The 27321-nt window shown below is 36.9% G+C and overlaps 1 protein-coding gene across 1 annotated transcript; it reads right to left on the bottom strand.

The window, feature by feature from the left end:
• Nucleotides 1-1820: 1820 nt before the first annotated feature.
• LOC121370374 (ATP-binding cassette sub-family B member 7, mitochondrial-like) lies at nucleotides 1821-26990 on the bottom strand. The gene is made up of 15 exons (XM_041495545.1): nucleotides 26572-26990; nucleotides 23648-23728; nucleotides 20868-21068; nucleotides 20051-20180; nucleotides 18538-18724; nucleotides 17705-17786; nucleotides 17074-17162; nucleotides 16598-16685; nucleotides 15440-15614; nucleotides 14226-14383; nucleotides 12730-12893; nucleotides 11883-12012; nucleotides 7935-8109; nucleotides 5920-6023; nucleotides 1821-4508 (listed from the first exon to the last, which is right to left on the bottom strand). The coding sequence occupies exons 1-15, from the start codon at nucleotides 26719-26721 to the stop codon at nucleotides 4263-4265; spliced, it is 2160 nt and encodes a 719-aa protein (XP_041351479.1). The 5' UTR covers nucleotides 26722-26990; the 3' UTR covers nucleotides 1821-4262.
• Between the last annotated feature and the right edge of the window lie 331 nt (nucleotides 26991-27321).

Raw genomic sequence — 27321 nt, 5'->3', positions numbered from 1 at the left:
GTTTAGCCGTGTGGTAATTTTTTGGGGAATCCCATGTGTAATTTTCCCCCATGTGTAGATTAGCACCAAAAGGCTGTATAAACGCATACTTTGCCGTCCAATGGATTCACTCGACACGTATTGTAAACGGAGCTGCAAACGCAACCAGACAAAAGGAATCTCAGCTTAAGACTAAGTTAAATATTACCAAATGTTCGACTTTAATAACAATAATCAATTTGCTCTAGTGGTGTTGTTAAACAAAACAAATGCTAACTTTTCAGTCACAGAGCATTTTTAATCTACTAAATTTATTTACTACTCTGTCACATAATAGTTTTTCTCCAGTAAGTTGTCACATTTAGTTTTTTTCTAGTATATGTGTTTATTAATCATGAAACACTATTTATTATCCACATAGTTCAAGATATTTGGGGAAATATAACCAGTATGACACGTGTCATAATGATTTCACATGCACATCGATTGACATCACAACTTAATGCGGCTTCTCCAGCTTACCAATATATCATTTCAACTTCTCCTTGTACATTTGAAATGTTTTGACATGGTCCTTGTTATTAAAACAAATTATTATGGATAATGTGGATGATAAAGAAATGATTACACTCAAGTGTGAATCAGACTGATTATGAAACTTGTGTCAGAATTAATGTATTGCTCTCACTCGGGCAATAAAAGAATTGTGACACTCGTTTCGTAAAATCAATAAGACACACAAGCTCAAGCTCGTGTAATAATCTCTATTTATATTAGTAAATTTATTTATTACAGTCACACATTTCTTCTCTAGTAAATTTATTACAGTCACAAAACACTAGTAAATGAATTTACTACACAGTCACATAATAGTTTTACTCTAGTAAATTTGTTTATTAGTCATACAACACTATTTACACTAGTAATTTTATTACAGTCACATAGGTCTCCTCAAGTAATAAAATTTTCTAATACATTTGTTTATTACAGTTTTATATTGGTTTTTCTGTAGTAAATATATTTATTACAATTATAATAAAATTCTCCAATATATTTATTTATTACACAGTCACATAATAATTTTTCTCTAGTAAATTTGTTTTATTACACAATCAATATATTAATCTCTTTGGTAAAGTTAATAGTGTTATATAAGGAAGGATGGAAATGTTTTATTTAACGACACACTCCAACACATTTTATTGTCGGACATATGGTTAAGGACCACACAGATATTGAGAGGAAACCCGCTATCACCACTTCATGGTCTCCTCTTTTCAATTGGCAGCAAGGGATCTTTTATATGAACATGCCAAAGACAAGATAGTACATACCATGGCTTTGTTATACCAGTTGTGGAGCACTGGCTGGAATGAGAAATAGCCAAATAGACCCACCGATTGGAATAGATCCTAGATCAATTGCGCATCAGGCGAGCACTGAGCCTTTAGTGCTGTATAAGTACATAATCTACCCATGTTGAAATGGCTACTCGATGAAATATCAGATTGCTGGTGTCAAGCAAGGTTGCATAGCCATCGACCTACCGGTACACAGAATACATGTTAATGAGCCTGTTCTAAGCTTGTTGCCACTGTAACTTGTTTCCGAGATAATAACTAAACTAAAATTAAATTTTATATGTGTTTTCTTGTTTAGAACAGGAGTGGGACTAGCCTAGTGGTAAAGTGTTCGCTTGATGCCCGGTCAGTTTTGGGATCAATCCCTGCCGGTGGGCAATTGGGCTATTTCTCGTTCCAGCCAGTGCACCACAACTGGTATGTGCTATTCTGTCTGTGTGGAATGGTGCATATAAAAGATCCGTTGCTACTAATGGAAAAATGTAGCGGGTTTTCCTTTTTAAGACTATGTTAAAATTACCAAATGTTTGACATCCAATAGCCAATGATTAATAAATCAATGTGCTCTAGTGTCAAACTTCTTTTTCTTTTTTGTTTCAAGAACATCAGTACCTGTAGATTCAGTGCATTTCTGGTCTCTTAATGTTTGTAGTAGCCCAAACTGGAGTTTTTCACAATAATTTTGTGTGTGTGTCTGTCTGTCTTTCTCTCTCTATATATATATATATATAGAGAGAGAGAGAGAGAGAGAGAGATGAAAAAACAAAAACATATTAGGAAATAAAATTAACTTTGAACTACTACAAGCATTAGGAAGATAAAAAACTTTCCATTCTGACAACACACTTCTGAAACTGACCACAGGTGTATTGGGGGTGGGGAGGATGGGGCCAATCACACACACACCCCTATCTATATTTGCCAATCATCCCATAACAGAATTCATACATAATGTGGGTGACCCCCCATATAACATCCTGACTACACTGATGAAACCAACGTACTTTTCAGTGTGAATTTTCTGAACCACAGAATACCATGGTGCAAAACTCAGGGCTAGCTCTGGCACTCGCCAAATTTGCCAAATGTGAATTTTGAAAGTAGTTGGCGAATTTTATATTAATTTGGCGAAATAATTTCATGTAAAAATTTAAATTTGTTAGAAAGTAACCGACGATTTCTGCAATTTTTGAAGTTTAATAGACAATTTGGCGAAACATTTTGCTCACCCAGAGCTAGCCCTGAAAACTGGATGGAGAAAAATCTTAATTTATTAATCTATCATGTAGCATCCATAATAACCGTTACAAATATTGCAAATGTTAACCCGTTTTAATGTTAAAAATGGCGCAAAGATTTGTGACTGTAGGTTGTTGATAATACCTGTTGGTAGCAAAAGTGCACAAGTTTAATAAAACTAGTCATTTGTATTTTCACATCTAGTAAATATTATAAAAAATTAAACAATTTATGATCAAAATAGTATATTTTTAAAATTGCAATTAAAATGAGATGGATGTCCAATTTATGGTATTGATATTTTAGGGCTTTTTGGCACAGGCTAATTAAGATGATAAACCGTGTGCCAAAAACAAGTACTGTATACCCAAATATACCCCACATAAACATGATCAAATTAAATATAAACATACTGAACTCGATACATTTTACATCAAACTGAAATGTTATGCTTGAATTAGAATAATATAACGTGAAATACATTTCTGAGTATCTACAACCATTCAGCAGTTGTTAATAACATTATGCTAAAAAGAGCTTGCTGTTCTCAGAACAGACAAAAAATCTTTTGCATCCAAATTAGTGAGATCTAAAAGCCCCGTGTTTGTATAATATACTAGTAATATTTCAAAAATAAGTCCACATACAACTGAAAAGATGATATATGAAAAGAAAAACCTTAAATTACTAAATTGCTTGTTAGGATGTAGCCGTGAGATTGTAGCTTTAATGCATGTAAAATGACACAATACTTGGTTATACTAAAACTAACAATATCAAAATATGTGGTTAAAAGTCCTGTATGTATGATAACCAGATACAAATTAATGTGGATCGTCTCTGTTCACAGATTGTTATTGTTTAATTATGACAATCGTAAATCGGATCATGATTAGTTATTCAACATGGGAAATTTTAAACTAACATGATATACCATGCATGAGACTCTGAAACTTGAATGTATTCCAGTTAACAGAAAAAAAGATGGCCGTATAGAGTTGGATTTAATTGTGGCTCACCCTGTCCATTGCCATATTAGCCAATTGCTAATTTTACTACAAAATGGCTACAACATTTAGCCTGTGGCTAATAAAATATTCATTAAATTAACCACATTTTAAACAATTTTTAGGGAAATACTCATCATGTCTGAAAATTGACTAAAATTCATTCCAGGGCGAGCCCTATTAATGAGATAAAAGCCAAATTTTAGAAATAAAGAAAAAGGTTGCTGGGACAGATTAACAAGAGGCAGATAGTATTTTCAGAACAATAATATTTTTAGTAAATGATGCATTTTTTCACAATAAAGTTGACATAATTATTAGGTATTTCTCAGGGGAAGGTTTAGAAGATACAAATGCCTTTTTAAAAAATACACATCTGCATTAAATAATTCATTAGCACAGCTCTTCAAACTTGCCATGCACAGACAGAGTAGTTAATGTATGTTAGACAGACTTTCTTGCATTTCGTCTCTTCATTTCTTCTTTGAATCCATATATATATATAATGTATTAGTTGAAATAATCCAGTGCATCACAGATATATTACAAATACAGATTATGTCTCAACATTTATCATTTTACCCTAAGAATAAATACATATCACATACTGCAGTCGTGGTAAAAATAATAATTCAATAATTCAGTCCTTTAGCCCACAAATGTTTTGGGTTTTTTTTTATCTCTCTTTCTCCTCTTCCATGTGTTCTGACAACTCTGAGAAAGTGGAGAAATTCTGTTTGTGCCACAACTCGTAATACAGACTGTCACTTTGGGTCAAAAGGCTGGAATGGGTTCCACGTTCTGCTACAGCTCCGTTTTCCAGCACGAGGATTTCGTCTGCATCCACCACAGTCGAAAGTCGGTGAGCTATCACAATGGTTGTGCGGCCTTTAGTGACACTTCCAAGAGCTCCCATGATGTTCTGAAAGTAGGTAAAGCAATGTTTTTCAGACTGGGTTTACTTCAATGTTAAAACAAAATATGTATCATTTATATTCAATTAAGGTTCAGAAAATATATTGAAAGAATACTTGATGACAACCAAGCTTGAGAAACACATCGGCTATTGGGTGTCAAACACAGTGGTGCAGCATGGGCGGGGCCACCAGGGCAGAATACTTGTCTTGCCCCGGGCACTGGCAACACGCTATGCCACTGGTCAAACAGAGGTATGTAACGATCAACAGTCGAAAAAGAAAGTAAAAGCTCTAGTAGCACACTGATTTTGTTATCATTGGCTATTGGATGTCAAACATTTGGTAATTTTAACCCATAATCTTAGAGGAAATATATTTTTCCATTAGTAATGAGGAATCTTTTATTTGCATCATCCCACTGACAGGATAGCACATTCCATGGCCTTTGATATACCATTTGTGGTGCACTGGCTGGAAAAAGAAATAGTCTTAACTGGTGAGCGCTGTACCACCCTTTAAAAAGAAAAAGTTTGTTTTAACGACACCACTAGAGCACATTAATTTATCAAACATGGTAATTTCGACATATAGTCTTAGAGAGGAAACCCGTTACATGTTTTCATTAGTAGCAAGGGATCTTTTATATGCACCATCCCACAGACAGGAAAACACATATGCCAGTCGTGATACACTGGCTGGAATGAGAAAGAACACAATGAGCCCACTGATGGGGATCGATCCCAGACCGACTGCGCATCAAGTGGGCACTTTACCATTGGGCTACGTCCCGCCCCTCCTTAAAAAGAAATGCACTGCATCACATGTGACAACACACACTGCATTGGTGCTAGCGTGAACTACAGATTTGGCGGCAAATGAAATGGAACAGTGCCAGACTCGCCAGACCCAGCTCTGGTGTGTTTGGGCTGTAGCTAGACTAGCCCAGTACTGAGTCGATGGGCTGTTTATCCTCAATAGTCAAACAACGTCTGAAAATAGTTCAGAATGGAACGTGATATTTTGTTTTTACATTCATGGAAGTATCACAATGAATAGCAGATCCCATTGTGGTGGAAGGAAGGAAGGAAATGTTTTATTTAACAACGCATTTTATTGACGGTTATATGGCATCAGACATGGTTAAGGACCACACAGATATTGAGAGGAAACACAGTCACCACTTCATGGGCTACTCTTTTCGATTAGCAGCAAGGGATCTTTTATATGCATCATCCCACAGATAGAATAGTACATACCACGGCCTTTGTTACACCAGTTGTGGAGCATTGGCTGGAACGAGAAATAGACTAGTGGGTCCACCGACGGGGATCGATCCCTGATCGACTGTGCATCAAGTGAACGCTTTACCACTGGGCTACGTCCCGCCCCGTATTGTGAAGTTTAGAAATGACAAACCTGTTCAGTAATGCTGTCCAGACTGGATGTTGCCTCATCATACACTATTATCGGTGGATTCTTTAGAATGGTTCGAGCAATAGCCACCCGCTGCTTCTCTCCACCTAGAAAACAACAGAATTCTTCTTATAATCTGTAAAACTCAGTCATTTTAATTTTGGCTCGGTATATACTCTTTTTATTAATACACAGGTCAAAATACTACTGAGCTACCTTCCACAAATTTGTACATCTGTTAGCTTTATTTCATTTAAAAAAAAAAATATATATATATTTATAATTTGTGGTCACACAGTTGGATTTTATTTAAATAACCAGCAATGGAATGTGAGGAAATCAATCTACTATTATATACTACTCAAAAGAATTTAAGGGTCAAAAATTTATAACCAAATAAGTTTCACAGTGTATTAGATTGATGATGTAAACTACACCAAAAATTTAATTTATTGTTCCATATTTACAAAAAACCACAAATAAACGTCACTGTATACAAGAAAGTCACATGACATGCTGTCAAAGTTGAAGGTTGTCAAACATGGATTTTACACATTAGAACATTCGTTTAATAGTGTGTGAATCCACCCCTGGCGCGAATACACTCGACACATCGTTGCCTCATCGACGTCTGAAGAACTCTTGGGGAATGGCCTGCCACTCTGCCATAAGAAGTTGACCTAGATCATGAAGGTTGGCCGGAGGGGCATGGTTATCCCGAACTCTCCTGCCTAATTCGTCCCAGGCGTGCTCTATTGGGGCCATGTCAGGTGAATATGCTGGCCAATCCATCCTGGCGATACCTTGTTGTCTGAGAAAGTCCGTTACCACCCTGGCGCGGTGGGGTCTGGCATTGTCATCCTGGAGAACTGCCCCGCCGCCAATCTGCTGAAGGCCTGGGAGAACCAGCGGCCGAATAATCTCATTCAGATAGCGGATTCCATTCAGATTGCCATCCACCACATAGAGGGGGGTCCTGTGGTGGATAGAGATGCCGCCCCACACCATGATGCTGCCACCACCGAACCAGTGACGTTGTCTAACGTTAACGTCAGCGAAGCGCTCCCCAGGACGTCTGTAGACACGAACCCGACCGTCGTTGAACTGGAGACTAAACCTGGACTCATCAGTGAACATCACTCGACCCCACTGAACACGTTGTCATCGCCGATGAAGTGTGCACCAGTGACGTCTGGCCGTTCTGTGACATGGTAGGAGTGGTGGTCGAACAGCCTGGCGACGGCAGCGTAGATTATTGGCTCTCAGACGATTGCGTATGGTTTGATCAGACACTCGAGTTCCAGTCGCAGTCCTCAGATTGTCACGTAATCGGCGTGCAGTGGTTGTGCGTTGACGTAGAGCAATATTGGTGATGTAGCGGTCCTCTCTATTTGTAGTGCTTCGAGGTCTTCCTGAACGTGGACGATTTCGAACAGAATTCGTTGCTTGGTACCGTTGCCACCATTTCTTTGCGTATTTCCATCCTGAAGCCAAGCAATAGCCCTTCCTCGATCTTCGATAGTCAGTTGACGTCGTACCATTGTCGAATTTGGAGTGTGCACCGTACATGAACGCAAGCTCCAATTATACGGAAATTCAGCATTGGGAACATGGAATACACATGCAAAGCGTGCAAATGAAGCGCTTTGTGAAAAAGCAAGTTATGGGCACTTAGCAGACCTTTCGCTTTCGCCCTAATTTACGTGTAAATGTAAGCATGTTTTCGCCATTAGAACTAGTCGACAGTGTCAATACCAGTGGATTTTAATTCATTTATGGGTTGCTTAGACCCACTTTCGTCAAAATGGAACAATACCATGTGTGACATTATGGTCTAGCTAATATAATTGACATTCAGAAAATAATGTCGAAAATATCGTCTGACCCTTAAATTCTTTTGAGTAGTATAATTTTATATAATTATTCTTAAATGTCATGTGTTTGTGGCTTTTGATTCTTAATAAATTTACAAATCTTTGAGTATTCTCAGCTATAAAGATCTTTAGATGTTCTTTTACCCGAAAGTTTCAATCCTCTCTCTCCAACCTGTGTGTTGTACTGCATGGGGAATCGATGAATGATTGTGTCATGGATTTCCGCCATTTTAGCTGCCTCGTACACTTGTTGCTCAGGGCTAGACAGATTTCCGTAGTGGATGTTATTGTATACGGTGTCATGAAACAACACACAGTCCTGTAAATAAGCACAATATTTAATACAAAATTTAAATAATCATGAGTTATCTTCATGTTTTATAACATTTTCTGCTTGTACATCATATGATTGTACATCAACTTATTTTCATACTTATATCCAGTTAAGGTTCAAGTACGCTGTCCTAGGCATACACCTCAGCTATCTGGGCTGTCTGTCCAGAACAGTGGGTTAGTTGTCAGTTGGTTAGTGAGAGAGAAGAGGTGTAGTAGCCTTACACCTACCCACTGGGCCCTTAAGAACTCGCTCTGGGTTGGAGCCGGTACCGGGCTGCAAACCCTGTACCTACCAGCCTGTAGTCCGATGGCTTAATCACTGCGCCACCGAGGCCGGTCATTGAGCAATTTATACCAGTGATTTAATGCTGCAAATTCAGTTTTATGTTTTCAGTGTGATCATTATACATGAAACAATTACCTGAAGTACAACGCCAATAACTCTTCTCAAACTCTCTACATTTTCAATGTGATCACTATACATGAAACAATTACCTAAGGTACAACGCCAATAGCTCTTCTCAAACTCTCTACGATTTCAATGTGATCACTATACATGAAACAATTACCTGAGGTACAACGCCAATAGCTCTTCTCAAACTCTCTACGATTTCAATGTGATCACTATACATGAAACAATTACCTGAAGTACAACGCCAATAGCTCTTCTGAAACTCGCTACATTTTCAATGTGATCACTATACATGAAACAATTACCTAAGGTACAACGCCAATAGCTCTTCTCAAACTCTCTACGATTTCAATGTGATCATTATACATGAAACAATTACCTGAGGTACAACACCAATAGCTCTTCTCAAACTCTCTACGATTTCAATGTGATCACTATACATGAAACAATTACCTGAGGTACAACGCCAATAACTCTTCTCAAACTCTCTACGATTTCAATGTGATCACTATACATGAAACAATTACCTGAAGTACAACGCCAATAACTCTTCTCAAACTCTCTACGATTTCAATGTGATCACTATACATGAAACAATTACCTGAAGTACAACGCCAATAACTCTTCTCAAACTCTCTACGATTTCAATGTGATCACTATACATGAAACAATTACCTGAAGTACAACGCCAATAGCTCTTCTCAAACTCTCTACGATTTCAATGTGATCACTATACATGAAACAATTACCTGAAGTACAACGCCAATAACTCTTCTCAAACTCTCTACGTTTTCAATGTGATCACTATACATGAAACAATTACCTGACGTACAACGCCAATAGCTCTTCTCAAACTCTCTACGATTTCAATGTGATCACTATACATGAAACAATTACCTGAAGTACAACGCCAATAACTCTTCTCAAACTCTCTACGTTTTCAATGTGATCACTATACATGAAACAATTACCTGAAGTACAACGCCAATAACTCTTCTCAAACTCTCTACGATTTCAATGTGATCACTATACATGAAACAATTACCTGAAGTACAACGCCAATAACTCTTCTCAAACTCTCTACGATTTCAATGTGATCACTATACATGAAACAATTACCTGAAGTACAACGCCAATAACTCTTCTCAAACTCTCTACGTTTTCAATGTGATCCTTATACATGAAACAATTACCTGAGGTACAACACCAATAGCTCTTCTCAAACTCTCTACGATTTCAATGTGATCCTTATACATGAAACAATTACCTGACGTACAACGCCAATAGCTCTTCTCAAACTCTCTACGATTTCAATGTGATCCTTATACATGAAACAATTACCTGAAGTACAACGCCAATAACTCTTCTCAAACTCTCTACGATTTCAATGTGATCACTATACATGAAACAATTACCTGACGTACAACGCCAATAGCTCTTCTCAAACTCTCTACGATTTCAATGTGATCACTATACATGAAACAATTACCTGAAGTACAACGCCAATAACTCTTCTCAAACTCTCTACGTTTTCAATGTGATCACTATACATGAAACAATTACCTGAGGTACAACACCAATAGCTCTTCTCAAACTCTCTACGATTTCAATGTGATCCTTATACATGAAACAATTACCTGACGTACAACACCAATAGCTCTTCTCAAACTCTCTACGATTTCAATGTGATCACTATACATGAAACAATTACCTGACGTACAACACCAATAGCTCTTCTCAAACTCTCTACGATTTCAATGTGATCACTATACATGAAACAATTACCTGACGTACAACACCAATAGCTCTTCTCAAACTCTCTACGATTTCAATGTGATCACTATACATGAAACAATTACCTGAAGTACAACGCCAATAACTCTTCTCAAACTCTCTACGTTTTCAATGTGATCACTATACATGAAACAATTACCTGACGTACAACACCAATAGCTCTTCTCAAACTCTCTACGATTTCAATGTGATCATTATACATGAAACAATTACCTGAAGTACAACGCCAATAACTCTTCTCAAACTCTCTACGATTTCAATGTGATCCTTATACATGAAACAATTACCTGACGTACAACACCAATAGCTCTTCTCAAACTCTCTACGATTTCAATGTGATCCTTATACATGAAACAATTACCTGAAGTACAACGCCAATAACTCTTCTCAAACTCTCTACGATTTCAATGTGATCATTATACATGAAACAATTACCTGACGTACAACACCAATAGCTCTTCTCAAACTCTCTACGATTTCAATGTGATCATTATACATGAAACAATTACCTGAAGTACAACGCCAATAACTCTTTCAATGTGATCACTATACATGAAACAATTACCTGAAGTACAACGCCAATAACTCTTCTCAAACTCTCTACGATTTCAATGTGATCACTATACATGAAACAATTACCTGACGTACAACACCAATAGCTCTTCTCAAACTCTCTACGATTTCAATGTGATCACTATACATGAAACAATTACCTGAAGTACAACGCCAATAACTCTTCTCAAACTCTCTACGTTTTCAATGTGATCACTATACATGAAACAATTACCTGAAATACAACGCCAATAACTCTTCTCAAACTCTCTACGTTTTCAATGTGATCACTATACATGAAACAATTACCTGAAGTACAACGCCAATAACTCTTCTCAAACTCTCTACGTTTTCAATGTGATCACTATACATGAAACAATTACCTGAAATACAACGCCAATAACTCTTCTCAAACTCTCTACGTTTTCAATGTGATCACTATACATGAAACAATTACCTAAGGTACAACACCAATAGCTCTTCTCAAACTCTCTACGATTTCAATGTGATCATTATACATGAAACAAAATAAAGTTTGTTTTATTTAACGACGCCACTAGAGCACATTGATTTTTTATCTTATCATCGGCTATTGGACGTCAAACATATGGTCATTCTGACAGTTTTTTTTATAGAGGAAACCCCCTTTCACGACACAGGCTACTCTTTTATAACAGGCACCAAGGGATCTTTTATTTGCGCTTCCCACAGGCAGGATAGCACAAACCATGGCTTTTGTTGAACCAGTGCAAGTGGTTTACACCTACCCATTGAGCCTTACGGAGTACTCACTCAGGGTTTGGAGTAAGTATCTGGATTAAAAATCCCATGCCTCGACTGGGATCTGAACCCATACCTACCAGCCTGTAGACCGATGGTCTAACCACGACACCACCGAGGCCGGTATATACACGAAACAATTACCTGAGGTACAACGCCAATAACTCTTCTCAAACTCTCTACGTTTTCAATGTGATCACTATACATGAAACAATTACCTGAGGTACAACGCCAATAGCTCTTCTCAAACTCTCAAGATCCACAGTCTCAATATCTTGACCATTGATCTGGATTTCTCCCCTCATCGGATCAAAAAACCGAAACAACAGACGTACAATGGTAGACTTCCTGTAGAATAAACAAGCATTCTGTGAGTACTATTAAAGCAATACATGTACATGTCCCCTACTGGGCCCAACAAATTCTCATCGGTTCTAAGTTCAAGGGCCATAACTCTGTCACAAAAATGGGCAAATCCCCAAGAAAGAAACTTGACATGTCACCTCACATGATAATGCTAGACATAAAATTTCTGCTCAGTATCTTGAGGCATTGTAAAATAAGTCCGGAAAACTTTATTTGGAACAAATGAACGGACAGACAGATGGTTGAAGACTACTAAAAGTATAAATCACATATCCACAAAGAATTTAGAAATTTATCTAACCCCAGGTCATATAAAAAATTGAGAATGGTGCCTTCCACCTTTTTAGAGGTCAATGGCCATGTATGCAAACATAACACACACACACACACCCCAACCCCGTTCATACTGGCTTGAATAATAATATTATTACAGTGAAACTCCTCTAAACCAGACACCCTCTGGACCAAGTAAAATGTCCAGTCTTAAGAGGTATCTGGTTTAGAGGGGTTCTCTTCTGTACAAATATTTAAAAGGGGACCGCAAAAAACTTCTTCTTTTTTATAAAGGAAATTCCAGTTTATGGAGGGTCCAGTTTGTAGAGAGTTCACTGTATCATCATCAAACCCTGTTCACTGTATTATTATGAACGTACCCCGATCCACTGCCTCCAACAACGGACTGTATTATTATGAACGTACCCCGATCCACTGCCTCCAACAATAGCCACTTTCTTCCCAGAGGGCACAGTGAAAGACAGTCCGTTGAGAATCTTCTGACCCGGGACATATTCAAAGTACACATCTTTGAACGTTATCACCGATTCTTGCGGGGAAACACTCAGTACTGGTGCATTAGGTTCAGTCTGAAAATAAAATCTATATCAACAGCTGACTCAAATAAGTTTGAGAATTGCTCACCTCAGAACTAAATACTACCCTCTCAGACCGTGACAGAAAATGGAAACAGAAAGAATGGGTGGTCAGGTTAAATATCCATAGACAAGACAGCTTTCGATATATTGGTCATGGGACAATGGAATGGACTAGAAAACCCCCAGTCAGTTGATGGGTCCACAAAGATGCAGGGGGGGGGGGGGGTGTGTGTGTGTGTGTGGTGTGTGGAGAGAGAGAGAAGAAGTAGACTAATTAAATTAATGCAATACTGTAAAAGTTTTTTTCAAATATATATCAATAATAGTTTTTGCTGGTCACTGACCAGTAGACAATGATATTAACACAGCATTGAAAGAAAATAACCTATTCTATAGTCCGTCCTACAGGGAATGCCTTTTTTCATACTATGAAATTTACTCCAAGTTATTTATTTCGCAGCAGTTTGTTATGTAACTTGCACACACAAATAGTAATTTTGTGTTATTTCCAAAACACATTTACTTTTCTTCTTATGTCAAACCAAACTGAAATTATTTTTAAAAAAAACACCCTTTTTTTTAATAGAATGATGGGACGGACTATGACTGCCCCATCCCCAGCATTTTTTCATTTGCATCAGCATTAGCCAATGCTGACATAAAAGCTGAAGTAAAACTATTAGCATTTTTTTTGCTGATGTATATGTTTGTGAGAAGATAATGGAGAAAACTTTAGGTGTTTTCTCTTTTATGAATACTTCACCTGGCCTCAAACAAATGTACATTCCCCTACGGATACTAGTTTAGTCCAAACATCCCAACAGCCAATGGGATGGGGTAAAATTCTTCTACTGCATCCATTCTGTTCTGGTCACGTAACTGTAACTTCCTTCTTTTCCCTGAGCAAATGACATGGAGAATTGGAAACAGGGAGGCTTGGGAGGGTACAAACTAGCTGTTGGGATGTACGGACCAGACTACTATCCTCAGGGGTATATGCATTTGTTTGAGGTCAGGTGAAGTTGAAAAGAAATAGAATAGGCATTTAAAAACAAGAATGACAAGGCAGTGTAGTTTATTTAAGCAAGAGTGTGTGTGTTGACAATTAAGCAGGTGGGTGTAAATTAGTAAGCAAGTTTCTAGGGGGTTTGAATCAAACTTCCTAAGAAAATACTTTAAACAAATTTTGAACCCCCCAAAACTTCACCCTGCACATGCACCGTCTAAGCCAATTTTCTGAACCACAAAGGGTACATTTGTATGCTTTTCTGGTATACAGGAAAACCATACAGAATATCAAACATGGTTCTAGCAGAGACTAACTTTAATTGCTGACTCGAGTGCCAGGAGACCAAACATGGCCTGCATGTCGATCAAAGACTGGCGGACTTCTCGATACACGGAACCGAGGAAATTCAGGGGCAAAGACAGCTGGAAGATCAGACCATTCACCAACACTAAATCACCAACTGACATCGAACCTGAAGAAAATTATATTTTATACACATGCAGTTTGCTAAAGGTTTAAAAAAACAAAGAAAAAAACTAATTATTATTCAGGCCTCTGACCCAAGTTCTTTAGGTATCTACCTTTTCTGTTCCACATGAAAGTAATTACATTTCAGTTATGTTCATTACAGATTAAAGCCATCACATTAGTCCAGCTATAGCAATGATTTCTCTATTCACATAAAGATGACGTCATCAGGGAATACCATACCTGATGATGTCACTCGTGGTTAGGCCATCGGTCTACAGGCTGGTAGGTATTGGGTTCGGATCCCAGTCGAGGCATGGGATTTTTAATCCAGATACCGACTCCAAACCCCGAGTGAGTGCTCCACAAGGCTCAATGGGTAGGTGTAAACCACTTGCACCAACCAGTGATCCATAACTGGTTCAACAAAGCCCATGGTTTGTGCTATCCTGCCTGTGGGAAGCGCAAATAAAAGATCCCTTGCTGCTAATCAGAAAGAGTAGCCCATGTAGTGGTGACAGCGAGTTTCATCTCAAAATCTGTGTGGTCCGTAACCATATGTCTGACGCCATATAACCGTAAATAAAATGTGTTGAGTGCATCGTTAAATAAAACATTTCTTTCTTTCTTTCTTTGTATTATTGAAGGTTATTGTTTATTAACTAAATACAGAATCGAAATAAAATATGATCTGGTCTGTTTTTATATTAATATGTATGTTTCAAATTTAATTATAAGGATTCTCTGTTATTTCTTTTAGATTCATCTTGCCAATTCAAACATTTTGCACGCCTTTTTTCTCTCTTCATACCCTAATGAATCTAAAAGAAATAACAGACAATTCTTAATTAATTTGAAACTACTACAAGCACCAAGATGAACTATAATCTTATAGAACCACTAAAATATATTGTACACCCTAAAGCTGTATCCTAACCGGATGCGAGCGACTATTTTAGAAATCATCGATTTCAATTGTCGTATCCTAAATGGACACATGCCACGAGACACATTTATCCGTCGTGCTGTATGCGTGCAGTTAGGATACAGCGTAACTCACCTGCCATGATATTTTGACTGGCCAAGAACATGATGGAAGTCAAGCCCACACTGAAGATTGCGTTCTGACCGAAGTTGAGCAGCGCCAGACTCGTGGTGGTCTTCAGTGAGGCGTGTTCGTACTTCTTCAGTATGTTGTCATACTTCTTCACTTCATATATCTCATTGTTGAAATACTGAAATTAAAAAACACAATTAATATAGTGAAACTCTTCTAAACCGATCACCCATAGGACCTAGTAAAAAGTTTTTAAGGGGCATCTGTACTGTAATCTGTACTGATATTTAAAAGGAATCATGAAAAATATTCAGGCCACATATTTTCAAAGCTATCTTAGCGCTACAATATTGTAAGAGTGTCTTAGGCTATGATGTCACTAAGACATATGTCATAATACCCGATGGTTTTATGATATCGTAGAACTAAGATAGCTTTGAAAATATGTGGCCCAGTTTTGAGGGAATTATCATTGATGATGGTCCAGTTTTGAGATGTTTTAATGTACATTAAATTTAAAAAAAACCCAATGAGACCCGATTTTCTCCAAAATAGATTTTTAAAATATCAGTAGCAATATTGACAATTATTATCATTCCTCCTCTACTAAAAGCTATTGTGAGCCACTGAATACAATCATGTGCCATGTTCCAAAACGTCAAACAGTCCAGAAGTTAACATTCCTTTCGTTTTTGTTGACAACTGCCCTTGGAATGCAAAAACAATTTCTTATAAAATACCAATAGTCGTCCCCCACTCTACACCAGTCCCTAGATGATTCTGGATCTACTACAAGGTAAAATATAACAAAAAATTAACTATTTGTGCAACTTTTAAAGATTAAATATTTAATAATAATTATTATTTTTTAGTGTTTCAATCTGTGATATTATTATTATTATTATTATATATGAAGAGTTTATATAATAATAAAATAAAGTTAAAGTCTCTGTGAAATCTGTTAAAGAGTTAAATCTGGGACAAGTTCAACCAGCTGTTTGTCACCAACACTTGCTAGACTGGTTTTTATGCTACACGTTAAACCGAATGACCAGCGGGTAAACCAGTCAAAATAGTTTGCAAACGTTTAGCGAAAAATGGCAGGTTGAACCTAAGTTTCATGCGAGGTGCACCCAGTAAATATAAGCACGACGTTCTTACCTTGACAGTCTCGTAGTTAATGAGTGAATCAATAGCCATGTTGCCTCCCTCACTATCAGCTTTATTCATGTCCACTCGGAATTTTGTCCTGGTACACAATAAAGAAAAACAATTACATCAAAGGAACTCAAAAACTATTAACAGCCACTATTTAATTCAGTCAAAACACTCAACCACAGTATCATGAAGTTAACTGTTACTGACATTCAATCCCACATGACATATCTATATTCTATACAAGCATATCTACCAATGTAGTGAATTAAATTTGGTTTCAAATACCATGAATTCCTTTCTTTCTTTTCATCAATTTATTTACAGTATTCCATTAATATACAGCAGGTGACACTTTCCTGTGTCTACAAGAAAACAATTTCCAATTGGAAGATAGGTTACGGTTACTTGTCAGTAAGGATATACTCTGTAATCAGGCTTTGAAACACAAGAAAGGTAAATGTCAGGACTTGGAACATTACCTCCACTGTGTTATCAGCAATGTGAAAGCTGCATATGATCCAATGCACCCCAGTGTAACCAAGGCAAACATGCCTCCACATTTGTAGTACTGAAAGACGAGAAAAGAAATCATAGTTTATGTTGGGAATCACACAATATCTTTGTCATCAGTAATCCATCAGAACGCACAAACTGATCAATGATAGATATCGGAGATGCAATTTTTTTTATATATATATATAGATATTAAATTTTTTAAATAGCATTTGTTGGACAGAGTATTTTTAATGTTTATACATTTCCATGATTATTTCATTTCCTCATGTACATTTTTACTTATTTTCGTGCTTATATCCAATTAAAGTTCAAGCACGCTGTTCTGTGCACACACCTAAGCTATCTGGGCTGTTTGTTCAGGACAGTGGGTTAGTTGTTAGTGAGAGAGTAGAGGGTGTAGTGGACTTACACCTTCCCATTGCGTCGTTAAAAAACTCACTCTGGGTGGGAGCCTGTACCAGGCTGCGAACCCTGTACCTACCAGCCGTATCTCTGATGGCTTAACCACGACACCAAAAACCACTGAACTAAAGGGGAGTACTTCTGTATTACATTCAGCTATTAAACTTGTACTTGATAAATAGGGTTCCTTACCATAATACTGGTGACAAGTGATACTTCAAATATTGTTGGGACTATGTTAAACACCAAAGCAGTCAGAACAAAATTAATACCCCTGAAAAAAGAAAAATCACAAAAATAGTCATATATGTTCCATAAAATTTAATGTAGAAATGTGTACAAAGTACACATACATCCACCCATATTTTATGAATTTGCAAAGCTTTAATGTAGTCCTAGCTCTCAAGAAATAACATTACGGTGAGCGTTTCATTACTCACATGAATTTGAGGGTAGGCAAGCAGAAGTGTATTTTTATCACAAAATAAATGTATCCATAAATAAATAAATAAATAAATAAATGTCTACCAATAATGTATGACAATATATTCTGTATTTGTCTTGCTTTCGAGTCCAGTCTGTGCACAAATACAGAATGCATGTATAACTTATAAATATGTACAAGTTATAGTCCTTCATGAAACTTTGTAAATAAATAAATATCTTTTTTAAATTCACAAAGACCAAATTTACTGAACTTTCAGCTTTTTTTTTTACACCATATAAATATATCATGTTTGAAAAATAACTGGTATTAATAAAGTATGACTGTGTATCGGTCTTTGTTTTGCTTGACATCACAGGAGTACTTTGATTGAATCTACAGCCTGTGCACAAATACAAAACAATTGCATAACATACAAATATGTACAAGTTACCGTCCTTCATGCAACCTGTTGGTTTTAATCAAAGAGAAGTAACAAACTTTATTGTTTTTCCTTTGTACTACTGACAAATTTTTGTTAACAAAACAGTATAAACTATAATAATGAATTTACAACATTTTAGTTTTTTTGGGTACCAACCTTACACCCCTGTCGATAGCTTTAGATAGACCACCCGTTTGCCGTGACAGGTGAAAGCTGAGATCCATGTTATGCAGATGTAAAAACACGTTCTTGGCCACCCTTCGAATGGAGTTCTGGGCAACCTTGGCAAACACAGCATTGCGTAGTTCATTGAGACCAGCAGAACCAGCCCTGGCTAGTCCATCTGTGTAATACATTTAATATATACATGTATATCATACTTTTAATATACAGTCAAACCTCGTTAATCCGGACAGAATGGTTTTCCCAGAAATTGACAGGATAAACAAATTTCCGGACTACTGAATCATGACCAGAATAGTCTCCCTTTGTCTAACTCAAAGTGAATTACCCTTAATTGACTGTTCTAAAGATTATAAAACACCACAGGATCATAGAGCGGTATATCTAACACAGTGCACCAAATCGATAAGTGTGTAAAACAGAGGTGTGAAACCCCTTGCAGCCATTAGAGCTCGTGTGGATTGCCTGACTGGTCTTAACTGGTCGCGTTTATTAAAGGCAGGGGATTTGTTATTTTAGCAGTAACCGGTTAAATTAAGCAAATTTCCTTTATTCTTGATACTTTGTTTTGGATTATGACTGTCCGGATCCGGAAGCTGAATATCCGGACTAATGAATAAATTTGCCGTTTCGTTTTGTCGCTCGTCTGTCCAGAAAGTGGGGTTTCCGGATAATCGGAGTCCGGATTAACGAGGTTCGATTGTATACATGTATATTATACATTTAATATATACATGTATATCATACATTTAAAATAAACAGGTATATTATACATTTAATATATACATGTAGATCTAATCAATTTATTTCATTTAATAATGACCACATTTAGTTATAGGCAGAACCAATGTTAAATGAGGCCGACTAAAATGACCTTTGACAATTTTTTTTTTTTTTTTTTTTTTTACATACTTTGCTGAGGATGTGGTAGTTTGTGACTGGTTGGTATCCTGCCCCAGACACATCCCTTTAGCCATCTTTGTATAGTTTAATTTCGTCCTTGCCATGAAAGAAATTGACGATAGATAACTTTGAGGTGACATTAAAGATATTAATAGCACTGATATTTAATCCTTTTGTAGTACTATATAAATTTTGCAACAGTTATAATTTTTATCTCCCTCCAAACCTCCCCAAAAGTTCCCTTGGCATTCCGCCTCATGCCCCCCCTAAATGGATTTTCTGAATCCGCCACTGCTAATCATAACTAAATTTATTTTAATAATTTTAAAGTAACAGCAACAAATTAACTGTTCAGTACTTAATGTTGTTATTTAAAATACAAATATCTAGTGTGTGATCACCAACAACAAATGAAGATTAGAAGAAGCATTCTGAGAGTACTGTTAAAGCAATATATGTCCACTAAACCCCACAAAAACAATCAAGGTGGGTTTATCCAACAATCCAAGCGCTTCAAGTGTGCACTCTACCAACTCCATTATTGAACATGTTCCTCAAGTATGTCATACAAGAAAATACTTACACCCTAGAACCAGGGTCGTTGCCACAGTCAATATGGTAGCTGGTGCATTTTCCAAATTTAGATAGTGGTTTGGTTCATTTAACCAATCTACTAAATACTTGAATACAAACGGAACTTGAACGTTAAGTACCTGCAAAATAACAAATATAAATTTATTACAATGTCAATATATGCATTCTTTAGATTTTCAATCAAACACATACTAGAAACAAGAATACTAGTGAGGTACATAATTCACCCATCAAAAGTAGGTTGTGGTCTAAACCATGAGTGGATTAAAGAGGGGGTGTCTTCCCCAACCCCTTGATATGACAGAACTCTTCTCCCCCCCCTCCCCCCCCCCCGAGTTCAATTTAATTAATGCGCTGACATTTGCGACTTTACATTGAAATAAGTTTTCAAATCGTGCACAAACACCATGATGCTTTATATTAGGATGAAATAGTCTTCATTTGACCTGCCATTAGGCTATTTCTCGTTCTAGTCAGTGCACTACAACTGGCATATCAAAGGCTATGGTATGTACTATTCTGTCTGTGGGATGGTGCATATAAAAGATCCCTTGCTGCTAATCGAAAAGAACAGCCTTTAAAGTGGCGACAGCAGGTTTCCTCTCTCAATACCTGTGTGGTCCATAACCATATGTCTGATGCCATATAACTGTAAATAAAATGTGTTGAGTGCGTTGTTAAAGAAAACCCTTCCTTCTTCGTTTAACCTGGCAGATCTCAGCAACTCGATGGAGCCCTACTTGTCCCCTCTTCTCTCCCCTCCCACACTAAAATCCTAGATAAGGCTCAACCCGTGTAAGCTGTACCTTTGATCCAACCAAGAGACCGATGGCAATGACAACACGTATCTTGATGCCCTTATTGTCCTTTGGCCAGATGTATGACATCATGGCTCGGATTATATCCCAGGATCGAATGTCGCTGCCCCCATTTGCGAGCTCATTGGGAGAAAGTGTTGTGGCACCAGGGTGGAAACATGTCCTCTTTCCAACTTTCCTGGCAAATATCTAGAAAAAACATTAAACAATGAAATCAAACTAAACTCCTACAAACTGAAAAAAGAACAGCCTTTTATATAGTATATATCTATATTTTCTTTCAAATAGGCTAAATATTGTAACTTATGTTACTTAGCAGTAGGTAGATTATTTTTAGAAATGGGTTACAGACTCTTGATGGCCAAAAAAGAAGAAGAAATATTCAATAGTGAAACTGTTAAATTTTTGTTCTTATTTTATTTTTGAAAGCACTAGTCCATTAGACTAATAAATTCATATTTGTCGTGACCTTGAAAAAGCTCTAGCCTTAGTTATCAATCAAGTGAGCATATTTATCAAACTCCTGATTGTCAGCCTATCAGTATAACAATGGGCTAATGTGGCTACTGACAATTTAAAATACAGCATCCACATACATGTTTTCTTTAATTACATGTACAATCACTCATCTGGCTGACGGGTACAATATAATATAATTATGTCAAAAAATGTGGTAACAAGGCATCAACCATATTCAGTGAAATCACAAAACTGAGATCTACTAAAACTGAAGATTTTCCATTTATATCCCTGCATTAGTCAATCAGTTTATTATTGTGACAAAACTGAAATCAGACTTAGTAGATAATGTTATAGATTTCAGCTTTAATATTTGTTACATACATAGAGAATAACTAGTTAATGACGTCGGATATCTGCTTTATCCTGTGAAGGTAAGAATGGGAAATTCTGTGAGGCTCTGTTGAGGATAAAGCAGATATCTGATGTCATTAACTAGTTATTATCTTAATCCTGCAGACCATAAATATTAAGGGGAAAAGCTATTATTTCTGTTATTTCAGCCACATCGCATGATGACCTAGATGTCAAATGAGCGATTTTGTAATGTAGCTATGCATGTGACATCACATAAATGACGTCAAAAGTCATATCCTGCAAGCAGCATATTCTGTCAATTGAAACGATGGTTGCAAAATAAAAATATTTTAACCAGGGTGTGCACTTTACGGTCACCCGATCGCCCATGGTGACTCAAAATAGCATCGGGCAAGTCAAAACCTTATAATGTGTCGCCCACATGGCGACCGAAAATTAAAATAATTAATGTTTGTAAGAAATCAGAAAGTTATTTTTTATTTATTGTTTTTAACTTTTTTCCTATTAATATATGCGCAACCAAACCCATATAGGACATAATAGTGACCACTTCCCCAGTACATCGTCCTCCTCTTCAGCAGGCAGGGGGATTGTTGGAACAGGCGGCTTCGACTTAGCAGGGTGGTTGTCTGGTGGTGTGATGGCTTTCCGCTTAGCAGCCGCGGCAACAACTGTATCCATTGCCTACTCAATGGGAACGGTAGGTAAAGTTAACCGCTTCACCGGAGTCGGTTTGGGAGTAGAAGTGGGCTGTTGCGGTGGTGACTGGTACATGGCAGTGTCCAGTGTCCCGCTGGTCGTGTCCATCGGTGGCAAGCTGGTATCCTTCCGCTGAGTAGATGAGGGGGCGACGATGCAGATGGAACCGCACCCAGGGGGGGGGGGGGTTAGCTCCAGAGCACAAACAGCAATGTCTTGCTACATAGCGAGTTCAAATCGGAGTGGTCAATTTGCCCCAAAGCCAACTCGTCCGAGTGTTTAAACAACTTGCCCCAAACTTTACTGTCTGTAAATAATTGTGACAAAATGAAAAATCAACGTCTACAACTATTACCACCACTTATTAAATGGTTTTATATTGGGGAGATCTTAATATCGGATAAATAATAATCTATTACAATGAACTGTCAAACCTAATTTAACGACGTTTGTGAGTTTGTCCCTTATTTCCTTAAAGGAATGATCAGGTAAGGCTTTTGGACTCTGAATGGTATGCATATTCAACACTATTTAATGCACATTAGCTTAAAATGTTGGTATATTAATTATTAAAATAGTAAAGATATGAGTTGACTAAACAGTGTGAAGCGAGTTGACCAACCGTGTTGGGGGCAAGTTGGTTTTGGGGCGGGTTGACCTGCTTCTGTAAAATAGTGATAATTATGCTTTAACTTGTGATGTACGTTTATTTCTCTAGTGGATGTGATTACTGTTTGTATAGATTGCTATCAGCTTAGTAATTCTTTTAATTCCTCGTCATACGGTCATAAAAGCACCATATTCATTCCAAGACAGAACCTTGGTAAAACATTCCAGATGTTTGATTGTTTGGGTCCCGTAACAACATAATAATTAGAATTTAATTACAACAGTTTATAATAAAACTAAAACAAGTTCTGTTTCCCTCTTTTGTGTTGTTATTATTGTTTGTATGATATGATAACATGTTTTTAAAGTTAAATTTAAGTAAGTTCTTTTTTAAAACGAATTTCGATTGCAGGCCATTCAAAAGTTGTACGGGCGAGTCAAAGTGTTGCTGTGAGTGGCCCGACTGGCCAGTCCAAAAAAATCCCAAGTGCATACCCTGTTTAACCTGTCTCAGCTTTATTAAGCAATTCAAAAAGAAGAGAAAAAACTGAAAAAATAATACTGCAAATAAATGAAATTAATGCTCCATGAAATAAATTTAGTCTGATCACAAATGTACTAACCTTTCTAAACAAATTTGAACTTGTGATGAAAACTTTCTGAAAAGATTTTGGTGCCACATATCTAGGAGAGTATTTCAAATGCTGAAAAAAAAGCACATGAAAATACATTTTCAGTGTTTCTACCAGAAAGAAATTTTTAGGTATGGCACTATGCAACTGAATATTTACTATGTTGACACGGTATGGGGGACCTCCCCCAGAAAGAATATGGGTTAGGTTTAGGGTTAGGGTTAAGAAAATCATACAGTAATGATAAGTGCCATTAATTTTGTCAAAAGGTTAACTTAAAAAATTAAAATCTGGAAACACATTTGGGTATGGCACCATACCTGTTTTATCCTCTGACAGAAACCCTGATTTTAAGGATTATTATTACGAATGACGACAATTTTCAATCAGACATAAAATGGGACATGTCATTCAAAGGACATTTCTGAAAAACATTTGTCTTGAGTGAAATTCAACACACCAAGGGACACCATTTCAAAATCTTAGGTAACAGAAGTCGGCTCACGTGAATTTAGTTAGGTCAGGCCTCTGAGAATTGAAAATCTGCGTGACCCATTTATCGGTTACGCAGAAATAAATAGTATAGTAATATTTATAGACCACTGCATTCAGAAATTTAAAAAAACAAAACAAATACCCAGGAAGATTTTAATGTTAAAACATATACATGTAAGAACCATATATATATATATATATATATAAAGTATTTGCAAGTATCTGTGTCTACAGAGAGTTTTACCAGCAGATGCCATGACCAATCATGTTACTTCAATAACTGGATAGCAGTACTGGTCACGGACGGAAGAAAAAAACTAATTAAATTAAGTTTTCTTTCAGATTATAATCCTGGGCCCCATTCCACAAACTGATCTTAATGTTAAGATCACCGTAAGTGTACAAGGTAGACTTTATGCACTTAAGGTGATCTTAGGGATAAAATTGCTCCGTGGAAGCCCAGGGATATATCCAGGATTTTTCACCAGGGTCTCATGTCTGATAGAATTGGGGAAAATTTCAAGTAAATCATACTTGAGATTTTTTTTCAGGTCACTACAGTACATCACTGTTATATTAATTTATAATATTTTTTTTCAGACATAATTAAATATATATACAGGGCTTCTAGAATTTTTTTTTAATCCACTAGCCATGGGACCAGTGATTTAAAATTTTTACCAGCCACGATTAAATATTCACTATAATACAATTTTACTGAATAATAGTAATAATCAAATATGTCATCTAAAAAGCTTAAAAACACTAACATTGGAGGTTGGAGTGGGGTCAGGATATTCATATCTACAAAATAGACATAACTGTGACATTTGACAATTTTGTTTTTTACTAGCCATCAGGCATGGCAAAAGTAGTTATTTAACTAGCTCAACATTGAATATCACAACCCAAGGGAATGGGGCTACCATAATCTACAAACCCTGTATGTATATATATATATATATATTGGTAATTTTAGCCAAAAAATGGGAAATTTTCAGTGCTATTTTCTGTTGGAAAGGGGCCTATGTTCGGACCCACAGAACACCTGGATAATCCCTGCAGTATTCAAAAGCATAGAAAAGAAGTATTAAGAAATATGCCACATGTTAAATTCAATCTTGATTTGTTTGCCTCATTTGTAACCTCATGATACATCCAGTAAAACAGGCCATTGGAAGAATGTTTTTATTTAGCAATGCACTCAACTCATTTTAATTACTGTTATGGTTAAGGATGACAAAGATAATGAGAGAGAAAACCCGCTGTCACCACACAATAGGCTATTGGTAGGCCTACTCTTTCCTATTAGCAATAAGAGATTTTTTACATGCAGAATCCCACAGACTCAGGAAAGTTAATAAAGTTTGTTTTGTTTAACGACAGCACTAGAGCACATTGATTAATTAATCATCGGCTATTAGATGTCAAACATTTGGTATTTCTGACTCGTAGTCATCAGAGAAAACCCGCTACATTTTATAGAACAATTACAGACAGCCTCGACCTATTCCCGGATTTTGTTTTTGCATTACGCACATGCGTACTGTGCGTAATGCCTTTGAAATATATACATAATCATTTGGAGGGATTCCTTTTTGCGTTTTGCGGTGGCTATGCTACTTTCACTTTATCGATGGTACTTCTATACTACAGTGACGTTCCAAATGTTTGCTTTTTAAAGCTCATTATGCGATGTTAGTATTTTTCAATTTTTGTGACACTTTTGGATTCCTGTTTACGTTAAAACTGTTTTTAACATATGTAAACGTTATTTTAAAATGATTATCGAAAACCGTACTATGACGTTATCAACGTAATGGCAACAACACACAAAATCGGCTTTTCCACGCGAAAAGTCATGTGACAATCACGTGACCTGAAAGCGGCTATCTGGAAGTGACCAGTCATTATTCAATCGGCAGTGCTAGCGGAAGTGTTTGATTGTGTGTGCATTCCGTCGTGCACCTGTTGCTGTTTAGGCATGCATTTGCATTGCATTTAATAAGATCAAAGGTTACAAATTAACTTGCATAATACATTTCATTGTGCATAAAACTTTTTTTTAAGTATAATGTCGATGATCGAACATGCACAGACATTACAAAATACCCGGAAGTAAAATAATACGGTTTTCGATTTTGTAGAGTTTTCGACAATTGGCGATACCTACCAATGGGAAACAGGGGGGGGGGGGGTAGTTTTTACTATAGGTACTAATTAATGAAGTTAAATATTTTATTAGCAGTTAAAGACCAAAATTAAATTAAATAATTCTGACTATTGTGCAATTTCGATAGTGCGCCTTTAATTTTTAATACCGGAAATGACGAGGTGAAACGCACTTGAGCCTCAAGTTGAGGACAAGTGAAAGCAGCATGCATGCATACAAAGTTACTACGTAACTAATTCCAACTTACACTCCTAGGCACGAACTGTGATGGAGGTTTTAGTAAATTTCTACAGCATGAGTTTAAGCCACCGAAAAATCTGTGTTGTTGTCTTAAAATCCTTGAACATCGACAAACGTTGGGCGAAATCGTAGCACTACGAAAAAGCAGTAAGGACATTATAGTGATTTACCTCCCCTGGATTGTGCCGCGGCTTTATGGTTGCCTGATAACAATTCAAGTTCCATTGGTTATGATGTTAACATTTTGTAATATAGTTGCTACATTAAAATGTATGAAATCTCCCATGCACGTGGAACCAACATTTATAATATGTTTATACTATCCAAAAAAAAAAAAGAAGAAGAAGAAGAAGAAGAAAAAAAAAAAGTCATTATGTATAACTAATAACCTTTCTTTGTATTTTACGTGCTAACTGGTCAGGTCAGGTCAGGTCAGGTCATAGGGTTTTACGTGCACATTCAGAACAAGCTGTTGTAGTGCAGGAAAGGTGGGGGGGGGGGGGGGGGGGGGAGGGACCGCCTGCACTGGCAGGTGCAAGGGAGCACCAGCAGCCCGAATGAATCGGTAGCAGGCGGGTGGGTGGTGGTGGTGCTATGGAATTTTGAATGGAGCCGTTAATGCCAAAGAGAAACGGGTGCGCAGTTTTGTTTGAGGAAATTTGGCGCAATTTTGAACGGTCGGTCGAAAGATAAATAGCCGAGCTAGTATAGGTTTTGATATTAGTGAATCGAGAGTAGCTCCTTAGTTATAGACCTC

Source organism: Gigantopelta aegis, chromosome 4 (genome assembly GCF_016097555.1).
Source record: "Gigantopelta aegis isolate Gae_Host chromosome 4, Gae_host_genome, whole genome shotgun sequence".
NCBI classification, from domain to species: domain Eukaryota; kingdom Metazoa; phylum Mollusca; class Gastropoda; order Neomphalida; family Peltospiridae; genus Gigantopelta; species Gigantopelta aegis.
The sequence above is the reverse complement of the archived record's forward strand: the minus strand, read 5'-3'. Positions and strand labels throughout refer to the sequence as shown.

Bases quoted from the DNA above. Each gene is read 5' to 3' on its own strand.
- LOC121370374 (XM_041495545.1), bottom strand. From the start codon at position 26,721: ATGTCCTTACTGCTTTTTCGTAGTGCTACGATTTCGCCCAACGTTTGT. The intron at 21,069-23,647 runs GTTAGTACATTT...TGTTTTTTCTAG, and splicing joins GTTCAAATTTGTTTAGAAAG to ATATTTGCCAGGAAAGTTGG. The intron at 18,725-20,050 runs GTAAGTATTTTC...TGTATTACACAG, and splicing joins AACGACCCTGGTTCTAGGGT to ATGGACTAGCCAGGGCTGGT.